This window comes from Equus quagga, chromosome 8, assembly GCF_021613505.1.
Source record: "Equus quagga isolate Etosha38 chromosome 8, UCLA_HA_Equagga_1.0, whole genome shotgun sequence".
Classification (NCBI taxonomy): domain Eukaryota; kingdom Metazoa; phylum Chordata; class Mammalia; order Perissodactyla; family Equidae; genus Equus; species Equus quagga.
In genome coordinates, this window is record NC_060274.1 from 84775995 (window position 1) to 84788041 (window position 12047).

General features: G+C 39.7%; 1 protein-coding gene across 1 annotated transcript in view; it reads right to left on the reverse strand.

The window, feature by feature from the left end:
• CPVL (carboxypeptidase vitellogenic like) overlaps positions 1–12047 on the reverse strand; it is a 136355-nt gene that overhangs the window by 114676 nt on the left and 9632 nt on the right. The window contains exon 2 of the mRNA XM_046668830.1: positions 724–912. Coding sequence (XP_046524786.1) covers positions 724–901 — 178 coding nt within the window. The 5' untranslated portion in view covers positions 902–912. The remainder of the gene's footprint in view (positions 1–723; positions 913–12047) is intronic.

Genomic DNA, 12047 nt, shown 5'->3' on the forward strand with positions numbered 1-12047 from the left:
GGCCGGCCCCAACCTTTTTTCTATGAATAATAATAAAAGGAAACTCTACAATTTCTAAATAAAAGCCATCTGAAAACACTAATATTTAGAGAGCAATTTATAGGTTATAAAGAGTTTCCACGTGCACTTTCTCATCCGATTCTTATAACATCCCTGCCACGTGGGTAAGTTGTTGTATCTCCATCTTACTGATGAGGAAACTGAGACCTAGGATGTTTGGGTCACTTGCCAGGAAAGGGGCCCAGGACAGCGCCTGTGAGCTTAGACTCTGCAGTGAGGCCGACCGGGCGTGAATCCCGCATCTACCAACTGGTGTCTGCGTGACTCTGGGAAGTAACTTAATCTCTTACAGCTTTAGTTTTTTGTGTGCAAAATGGGTACACCTCCGTGGGTTGCTGAGATGCTTAAATGAGTTTACGCAGAATGCTTAGAACCAGTAATTGACACATAGTAAGTTCTAAGGTTAGTATTGACCTTATTAAATGACCAGCTACACTATACTAGTTTTAAAATTGAAGTGCAAGGACTCAACTACTAGATAACTCAGCCTCGATGAACTCTCATTTTAGCTCAAAACTCTGACACTATATGACATCAAGTCATCAATATTCAGAATAAAACAATTGACTAAAATACAGGAGTGTACTTTTGATCCTCTGAGATAATTGCTTTAAAAAAAAAAACCAGTTGAAAGTAACCAGTGGTTTTCTGATTTCAACTTACCTTCTTTGAAGTTCCCAGCTTTAACATAAGGAGTAAGAAATAACGGTTGTCCTACGCCTCCCTTCTGTGGTGTGGAAACCTGGACATTTCTGTACACGGAGCGAAACAGCCCATCACCACCAGGGCTGAGCATCAACAGGACCAGCGAAACGACGGCCTTCCACATGGCACCAACCATTCCCTCTAGGCCTGGGATGAAAACAATAACATTCCACCAATGAATCAAAGAATAAATATTTACCTAGCCCTTCTACAGGCAAGATATTTATTTATCCAGTCAAAAAAATTTATTGTGTATTAAAGACCCTTTGCTAAGCATGTTGGGTGCCACCTAAGTAAGACAGACCCCATCCCTTCTCACCCTGAAGTTAACAGTCCAACGGGGGCTATTGAAGGGTTTACAACATAACTACAGAAAGGATTTATATTTCTAAAACTGTGGTCTGAAAAGCAAATTCAGTGCAGGATTAGACAAAACCTTAAGACAACAAGGACTCTATAACTGATCACCAAATGAATGGCAGACAGTTGTCTACCACAGGAAGGCAGAGGATTGAGAACACATTTCAGGCCGAGAGAACCTAGGGAGGCCGTCCCAAGGTCAGATGTGAACAAGAGGCGGATGGAACTCCGAAAGGCAGGGGAAACGCGGGAGGCACCACCGGTGGCTAGAAAGGCTTGAGCACAGGCGAGCCGTCACTTGTCCATGGCCACTTTGCAGGGAAATTTAAAATAAACAAAATGGATTTGGGGTTACCTCTTTTATCTCTTAAAAATCACTAAACTTTGCATCCAAGAACAACAAAGAAAGAAGGAAGAGCAGGGGGGTCCTAGAACTATCATCAGGTCCGTGCCTCTAGAGCTAGCTGATAAATAACCTCATGGATTAGGCCTCAAATATAATTAGCACTGTCAAAATTAACTATAGTGGAGCCATTTGAAATGGAGTCAGAGCTGCCTTTCCAGAGAAAGTGCCTTACTATCTTGAATCTTGGATGGGGCCAAAACAGCAATTGTTTTACAAGCAATTGTTTGAGAAGTTGGCGGGAGAACGGACATCCTGATCTCGACTGAGGACTGCGGTCTTTCTGAAGATAGAAACAATAGTCGATTAACGTTTAGCCAAGATGAGCCTCTACCTCCAACCCCAGTTAACATTCTTTATAATACAACTCCCCTCTTTTGTCTTTAAAAGCCCCTGACTTTTACTCCCTAGCAGGATACTATTTGGGTTTCTAGTGGAACCTGTGCTCCTGGAATTGCAATTCTTGAGACCCCAAATAAACTTGCTTCTCTTGCAGTTTATGCCTCTTATTCACTGACATTACTTTAAAGGTTTCCAAGGATCTTCAGATCTGATGTTCGCTTGACTATTCATCTTTCCCAGGTATTTTTAGCTGATTTGAATATCCTAATAACTCAACAGGAAATCGAGGATTATTATCACCAATTTTAGATAAGAAAAGCTTGACTCAAAGGAGCTCCTTAACCAAGGACATGTTGAATTCAGTCAGGGCCAGGACTAGGGTAAAGTGAGGCAGATAGATGCAGGGTCGGATCTTGTCTTTTTCTAAAATTTTGATATTTTGTTCATCGTGGATTTCTTCTTTGCATTAATTTTGATTTTTTTTCAAATATTGCATTGAAGTTGTATATTTATCTTGATTACTGAGTTATTTGGCACTCAAACTTTACACCCAAAGCAGGTGCCTCACCTTAATCCTGACCCTGGTAAGTATCATCAATTATCAATGCTGTTCCATTACTCCACACTATTGCTTTTTAAGCATGATCCAAGTTCTTAGCTCTAAAGTCTAACTAAAAGACATGAAGCGAATAAATACTCCGCTCACTCAGATTTCTGGATACAAAAAGAAATATACAATTATGCAAATATAATGCCTGCTTTTGATTGTTCAGTGCTTTAAAATACGAAGCCATTAAAACATCCTAAGGTCCGCCCCATTGGGGAGTGATTAGGTTCACATGCTGTGCTTCGGTGGCTCAGGGTCTCACAGGATCCTGGGCGCCGACCTAGCATCGTTCATCAGGCCACACTGAGGTGGTATCCCACATAGCACCACTAGAAGGACCAACAGCTAGAATATACAACTATGTACTGGGGGGCTTTGGGGTAAGGAAGGAAAGAAGAAGACTGGCAACAGGTGTTAGCTCAGGTGCCAATCTTGAAAAAAAAAATCTTAAAAACAGAAAATGTGTAAAGATCTATTAACCATGTGTTTATCACAACTCAATTTGGCATAATATGAAAATATTGCTTGTAGCAAATTTAAAAAGCTTTTCAGCCATATTTCCCCCATAAATTAAAAGTTTATAATTTAAATATATAATCCCTGTCAAGCCTTTCATGGCTAACTTAATAGAATTCCCTATACGTAATGTAAACAAGCCCAACTTAATATAGTATGTAGCTAAAAAATGCTTTTGCCTATTATTGACTATAATAAAGAATAAGATAAATTTAGAAATGGAAATTAGGTTCCCAAGAAGCCCAACGGTAAGGACCGCTATGGCACTGATAAAATGCATCTTTTTAATGATGTGAACTTGTTACACTGATGTTTTAATAACATAGATACTTTCAAGAAATGCTTGAAATCGACAATCTTACTCTCTAGTTGGTTCGGGGGCGGGGGGGAGAAAATTCTGTAGTATTAAAAACATACTGGAAGATTCTCTGCTAGTAAAAGACTTTTTCCTGGGGGCAGAAACAAGAAACTAATCATGCCATCTAATTTCCAGTCTTCCTGCTGCAAACCTCCAGCCCCCTTTAATGGAAGTCATTAATATTTAAATAACCAGGGTAGTTACAGCACTCCCTTGTAAGCAGATGTTGACTCAAAGATGTTAAAGAAAGAAAGAGGTAAAACTGGTCTTGTTTTAATGGTCATAAATCTAATAATAAAAGTAAGAGTTGGGTCAATTTAGTAGCCTCATTAACATTTAATGAAATAACTATTAGAGTCATGGTTTCCTATGTAGGTAAATTAAAGCAACAGCATACTTCATTTCACAGTTCTCATTTAACAGTCAGAATTCCTGAGCTGTGCCTGGCTGTCACTTCTCCTAATGAAAAGGAAAGCTATTATCATGAATGGAGCAGTATTGTTTTTTTTCTTTAAGAACCTTCTCAAATGTTTTTGCTTATCCTAAATTAGCCTGAATTTTTTTTATTTATTGAACGTTTATTGAGTACTTTCTAAACTAATAAATCCTGTACTAGAAGCTATTGCCCGCAGAAAGTGAAAAAAAATTATTAATCATACACTTTATCATATGTCTACTTGAAATGATATGAAAACACTGGTGCTATTTCCAGTGCAAATATCTCATGTTGAAGGATTCAGGCAAACTTTTCCTCTTAACAAATGTTTAGGAACAGAATAAAACCTTGGTGAATACAAAGCAATATTGGCAGAATCAAATAAGCTAAAGGTCAAAAGTATATGATTTGCTAAAATTGTCTTACTAAACCTTAAATATTACAGTTGGAAACCATGTGACCGATGCACAATTCTTGTAATAAACAAAGCTATTTATCACAGTGGTCTTTAGAATAGTAAAAACTTTCAACAATTTAAACAATTAAGCTACTGTAAACCAAAAAGATGAAATTATATATGGCAATTAAAATGACTACCGAGAATGTTTTGGAAAATATAATAAAATGTTAGGTAAAGAAAAGCAGGCTATGAAATCAAACACATGGCATTTTCTCTTTATTTAATACTTCTTAAGATTTTCCAAATTTTCTAGATTAGTCTTATAATCAGAAGAAAATAGTTTTTAGTTTTGCTTTTTCTAAGACAAAGTGAAGCAACTGAGAGACACAGCAAGAAAATGCTTGTTCCTTATTCCTTATTACTACCTGGTCATGACCTCTTGCGTTTCCTAGGAATAAGCATTCTGTTTGTTCTTTTGGAACTGGGTCTTCTTTCTCTAACATTCTGTCACAATGTGTCTTGATCTCCTAAAGCCACAGAACCTCAGAGACTCAAAGTAAATTTTCTCTTTGGTAAATTACAAAGCTCTGCATAAATATGAGATGCTGTTATAATAATAATAATTATTATATTTGCATTTAGTTCTGTGTGGATAAAATCCACAACAAATGTACCTATGATTGGTACTAAGTAAATATTTGTTGAAGTGATGGATCTAAATAAGGAATCATGATATTTTAGATCTATATAAGGTATCAGACATTCATGTGCCCCAACTGCATCATCTACAGACTAGAAAACTGAAGCCGGAGAATCAAGTAAGTGACGTGCTCAAGCTTACACCACTGCTTGCAGTAGGCTAGGATGCAAAGCCAGGATTTAGCCATGGCTGTAAATCTAATCTGTGTTCCACTCTTCCAACTTTGGTTACAATTATATTCGGATATTCTGACTCTTATTTTCTCAAAAGATAATAACATCCTGTAATTGTCCTAAGCCTCTTTCATAGATCATTAGAGGATGCAGTAAAAAAAATAATTAATAAACCAATGAATAAACAGAAACATTAACAAGGAAAACTTTCTAGACAAATTTGATTTTTAGAAACAGTTCATACTAATCCTGGTTCTGCCATGACTCATTCAATGGACCCCGGGCAAGGCAGTGACTTCTCTGGGTCCCAGTTGATGTATTAAAACCAATAGTTAGATTTCCAGGAACTTTAAAAGCCGGTTATTCAATATGAACATGGTTAAAAATTAAACTGTAAAAACCGACTATTAAATGTTATATTTTAAAAAATCAGTAATAAGTACTCAAAATTCATCACTTCCTAATTATTTTACCATTATCTATGCTGTGGAGTCACATTTTTTGTATTTGTCTGGTGGGCCGATTATATAATGGTTTGCTACTGCTCATTTCTTTCCAACTCTGTGTTCACTAACAGCTTGCTGGTAGCTTGACAACGGCCATGGAGAAGTATTCACACCACAGAAATCAGCAAACACCACAAATCAGGGCTTCTTTCTCCCAGAGAGCCAATTGTGAAACATTTATTTGCGTGTGTTGTCTCATGTTCCTTATTTGAAAAGTAATCTAGAAACTACTTTCCATCACCTCATAGCCAATTCCGACTGAAATGACCAGCAGAAGCAACAAAAAGGGAAACTCCTGCTAAATTGTCATCTGTGTGGAAGCAACAATAACCTGCCTAGATATGCAAGCCCTTGAGAACAGAAACTTGAAAAGGCCACTGGCTTCTGCTGGTGAAAAAAAGAATCAAAACCACAAATTCTTGAGAATGAGGACCAGGAAACAAACAGCGAATGTTTCAAGCAGCCCTGTCCCCTCTTCTCTCCTCTCACTTCTCCATCATACATTACAGATTATTCCAATCAAAGGATAAAAGTCTTTCGTGTAATTAATGTTATAGCTGCAATTAAAATAGTTATTTGGATTTTCCTTACATATTTAAGTGGCTTTAGCAGCTCCCAACATCATACAAACATTCCCCCAAACAAAAAACAGGCCAACTGGTAACAGACATTTCCATGAAATCTGCAACAAAAGAAAGATTCAAGGAAGTGGTTCCTCAATTTAGAAAAGATTCAGGCACCTCTCAAGACGATGCAAGCACATCCAAAGCATTGGAATCCTGTAATAAAGGGCTATTGTGCAAGCCTGAATTAAATACAAACCCAAATCCCAAACCTAGCTATTTTGCTAAAGAATTTCCATGCAAACAACAAATGGTAAATGAAAACCTTTATTTTGATGGATTCACTATTCATTTTCCTTAAGACATCATTTTAATTTCTAAAATTGATATTTGAAGCGCTCTTTTCCCAAGGAGACATGGTACACGACACACAAGGTAACAAGCGACCTTTTGCTGAAGTGGCACTGAGACTTCCATGCCTATCTCCTTCCCACAGGCCACCCCTCTGGCATCAGACAGTGGTGTCTGATCTTGCTAATGAATTGGTCGTCCATATCTCTGCCACCATATCCTCTGACTCACAGGGAAGAGAGACCAATGCGAGTTACGTGGCAGGTAGAGAATAAAAAGAAACAGGAAGAGGAGAAAATAATATTATCTGACATTAAAGTAGGGAGCTTTACTTTGAAATCTCACACCAACCAGAAGGAAAATCTGAGTAGGGGTGGAAAGTAAAAAATAGACATGTCCCAAAATGTTAATAAGTTTTGAAATAGAAAGACCATCCCCCTGATCAAAGACATCATCATGATAATGATACAAGTAATAGGTACCAATTATTGAATGTTCCCTATGTACAGGAACTGTGCTAATTGCTTTATATTTTTAACCCTAACCTTTACCAGGTAGGTACTATTATCATCCCATTTCACAGATGAGAAACTGATCCTTAGAGTATTTAAGTTACTTGCCCAGGTCACACAGCTAGTAAGTGGTAGAGCAAGGAATTGAGACCAGTCCTAATCAGTCTCCAAGGACCATCCCATAGTCCCAGCACCAGCATCTCCCAAAATGTGCTAAGTGGGCCTGGGTCCCTCCCTATTCAGCTGAGTTTGGAAATACAACGTACTCTATCCCTGCAGAATTAAATTATTAAGTTGCTGAGAAGTTCTGCTTTTCAGCTCTTAAATAAATCTGTTAAAATTTTATCCCTGGGGTGTGCCTGGTGGCATAGTGGTTAAGTTGGCGCACTCCGCTTCGGCTGCCCAGTGTTCATGGGTTCGGATCCCGGATGCAGACCTACACACCACTCATCAAGCCATGCTGTGGTAGCATCCCACATCCCACATATAAAATAGAGGAAGACTGCCACAGATGTTAGCTCAGCGACAATCTTCCTCAAGCAAAAACAGGAAGATTGGCAACAGAGGTTAGCTCAGGACCAATCTTCCTCACGCACACAAAAACTTTAGCCTAGTATTTCCTAAACCAACAATATTTGATCAGGAAAGGCTTTTTATTGTTCTGTAATATTTAAAAATTTAATGGAACACACCCTGTCATCTTTATTCATTCAACCATATTGGAGGAACACCTTTATCCTAGGCCCTCTCTGCTCCAAATATCCTCAAAAAAAGTATTTGGGGTAACGCTGGTCAGAAAACACAACTCTGTGTTGTCAGTGCAAAGGCCCTGAGGTATAAACAAGCTTTGTTTGTTGTTGGTTGATGGGAGCACAGTAAACGGAGGAAGTGGCACATGATGAGTTTGGAAAGTAGTTAGGGCCAATACACGTAGAGTCTCACCTGTATTCATGTGCATTAGCATTTTACTCTAATTGCAACTCGAGACTATGGGAGGCTTTAAAGTAAGGGAGCAACAGAATCTAATCAGAATTGTGAAATGTGAAATGATCACTCTGGTGGCTAACTAGCTAGTGGACTTTAGGAGAATAAGCTTGGAACCAGGATACCAATTAGGAAGCTGATGGAATAATCCAGGGAGAGATGATAGAGGCTGAGGCCAGGGAGTAGCAGCGGAGGTGGTGAGAAGTGGTCAGCTACATTTTGAAGGCACATCCACCAGTCTTTGTCAGTAGACTGGATATAAGGGCTGAGGGAAAGAAAAGAAGCTGGGATGATTCCTAAGTTTTTTGCCCAAAGTGACTGCATGGATCGTTACGGGTTGAATTGTGCCCCCCAAAGATACGTGTAAGTCCTAACTCCCAGTACTACAGAATGTGAACTTATTTGGAAATAGTGTCTTTGCAGATGTAATTAGCTAATTAGAATGAAGTCATACTGGACGAGGGTGGGCCTTTAATACAATATATCTGGTGGACTTATAAGAAGAGAGAAACACAGAGAGGAGAATGCCATGCAAAGACAGAGGCACAGAGAGAGAAGATGGCCATGTGACAATGGGGGCAGAGATTGGAGTGATGCATCTAAAACCCGAGAAACACTGATGACTGCTGGCAAACACCAGAAGCCAGAAGAGGCAAGGAAGGACCCTCCCCTACAGGCTTCAGGGGGGACATGGCCCTGCCAACACGCTGATTTTGGACTTCTAGCATGCAGAACTGGGAGACAAGAAATTCCTGTTGTTTGAAGCCCCCCCAGTTTGTGGTACTTTGTCACAGCAGCCCTAGGAAACTAATATACGGATAGTGGGGCCATACTGGAGGTTGGGAAGACTGTGGGAGGAGTCAGGATGGAGGGGGTAAAGGTACAAAACCCCAAGAGTTCTATTTTAAGTTGTATTTAGGCACCCAAGTGAAAATGTTGAGTGGTCAACAATAAAATGGGAAAGTAGAGTTAAATTGATTTCTTAAGATATTTACGGCATTATTGTAAGCCAGGATTTCCCACAGGGCATATTTGTGGAATTTCTGGAATACTTGTTCTGCAAGATATTAACAGATTTTGTAAAGGCTAATCAAACTTAAATGGGCTCCCTTGTTACAGAACCTCTCAGAGCCTTTCACTTGCCAAGGGGCAGCATGTGTTTATTTGCTGTGACACTATTCTTAGAAAAGTCCTAAATCCAGAGCTTTATATAACACACATCCAGACAGGGAAACTAAGTCCCAGACTGAATAATTTCTCAAGTCTTGGATTAATTTTTTCAAACTACCCACTCAGCCATTAAATAGTAAAGCTGGAATTTGAAGCCAGATCCAGAGGACTCCAAAGTCCATGTATTTTCCATACAACACTGTATAAATGACATAATACAATAAAATCTGCCTCCATGCAAATTTTGACAAAAGCAGAATTCTGGGTAAAGTGGATTATCTTGACATACCATTTGTAAGATTTATAAGTACAGAAACTGCAAGTGATTTAAGGGCAAAGAAGAGAAAATCACATGCCCAGAGACTGCTTCTTAATGGATTTTTAGTGTATTTCCTTCAGTTTTAAAAATAACTTTTTTGGGTTAGCTGAAGCCCTCAGTCCTTGAGGATTCACGGCAAAAGCAGTATCTTCCAGTAAGAACTTCTTTCTTCTTGCTGATGTAAAAGTAGCCCTATTCATTTTTGGAATCAGCCTCCTTTTTGCTACCTACTACAACTAAAGTTTGCAAATAAAAAGTTAGGACACAGTGTGGTAAATACAAGGGTAAGATCAGGTGCGATGGATGAGAATATTTTAGATGAGGGTGATCCTGGGAAATTCTGCAATGTCGTCACCTTAACCATCACTCCCTCAGGTGACAAGAAATTCCTCCTTGACTCCAAAATAGATACTATTGTAATTGAGAGTAATCGCCATGTAATACTCCCTTAGATTACTCTAGTACTCTCCTCAGCTCTTTTCTACATGTTGTTTCATTCCATCTTCACCATCACTCTTGAAAGGAGTCAGTGCAGCTCTTCAACAGAGGCCCATGTTGATGGATTAACTTGCCAAGTAATGACACTCCAGTCAGTAGCAGAGTTGGGACAGACTCCAAACCCACTGGGGCACCCACTCATTCAAGTATATCTTCAGCACCTACTATGTGCCTGACTCCGAAGTAGGCACAGAGAACTAGAGACAAAGTGTGTGCCTTCATGAAGCTTACTGTCTAGTGGGGAAGAGAGAGAGATGCGAGCTAGTAAGGCAATTAAAGAAGCATAAAGGGTTACAGAAGGATGGGGTCGAGGAGTGGTATTATTTTAGATCAGGTGGTCAGGGATGGCCCCTCCAAGGATGTGATATCTGAACAGATCTGAAGGACAGGAGAGGGTTCCATGTAAATGTCTAAGGAGAGGAGAGTTCCAGGCTGGAGAATAGTGATTGCAAAGGCCCAATAACAGGAGGCAATGAGGATGGAAGTCAGCATGGCTATAGACCACTGAGTGCTGGGAAGAGTGGTACAAAGTGGGATCAGGTATCAGATCACGAAGGGTGTTGAAAGACAACACACATTTGAGGGCTCGCTTCTTCCCAGTTCTGATGTTTCTATCAATGGTGAAGCTCACCTCTTGCCATCCTCTTGCTTACTGTGAGGAGGAGGGGAGTAAGAGGTGGAAAGATTTATCTGATGGATAAGTTTGGGTAAACTGGGCAAGTTTGGCTCAACTCTCCTGCTGTCCCCACAGGAAGCGGTGCTTTTTTCTTTCCACCAGGTGTGGGCCTGTGAATGGCTGGGCAAGTCTGCTCAACTGGAGGCTTTAGTTGTAGGAAGTCCATTTGCCCAGAAGTGAAAGCTCCACCCAACCCAGTCTCTCCCAGTAAGAAAGGTGATATTTTGCTCTCCACCTGCCTTGCTCTTTTGTCTTCTTAATTTCTCCAGAACTCAGGTGAGACAAAGGAGCTTGCTGGTTTTTAGGCTCCCTCAGAGACTCTAACAGAATGAAATTTGGGTTTTATTCTAAGTGTAACGGACTGGAATTTTTCCCACTGCACCCCACTGTTTCTATTATCCTGCAAACATTTTGTCATATATGTAGTTGGAGAAAGGCATGGTTAATAGGATCAGCTCCACCCACATATCCAAAATTTGAAGTGCCATACAGTCTGACTTGCCCACACCAGATCTGGAAAGGTATGAGAGTTGATCATGAGAAATGACTTCTAAAATCAAACCAGCCAAAGCATCTTCACACGGCTAATCAACGGGCAACAAAGTCACAACCAGACTATTTAGCAAGAACAAAAGGATGCAGAACTGAGTCCCCTTATTAAACATTTTTAAATCAAGTGTACATGGTATCCAAAGGGGAAACAACAGAAAAGCCCACAGACTTTTCATCTGGTTCTTGAGTCGTGGAAATACCCTCTATTATTGCTTCTGTCAGCAGTTTCTAAAAGCAAAAAGACCCCTATTTTCACTCTGGTACTTGCTACATTCTGACATCCGTCCATACTATCTTGCCAAAATCATTAACGGTCTCCATATTCCCAAATTTAAAAGAAAAGTTTCAGTCTTTACCTTAATTGACTTCTCTGTCACATTGACAATAACCCTTTGCTAAAGTTATCATTGCCTTGCCTTCTGTAATCTGTGCTTTCATGGATCTTTAGAATGTTCTTCATAGTTCCCTCTTTCTCTGCCTTCCCTTAAATATTGGGTTTCCCAGGATTCTAACCTTGGTCGACAGCTCATCTCACTCCACACATTCTCTCCAGGGGGGTCTCATCACTTTAAGTAGCACCTCCTACTGACACCACTCACAATAATAGCTCTTCTTCAAAGCTTCAGGCTCATCCATCCAGGTGCCCGCTGAACATTTTCACCTGATGTCCCATGGGTATGTTAAACTCAATCTGTCAAAGTGGAACCTAATCCTTCCACCAAAACACAGTGAATTGAACACATTTATCTCTGTTCCCTCATGGAACCCCTCTATAGTGAAAGTAAAGATATTTTTAAAAGGTGTAAATCCCATGGCCCAAGAAAATAGGAAAACAACAGCAAATAAGGCAGATCAA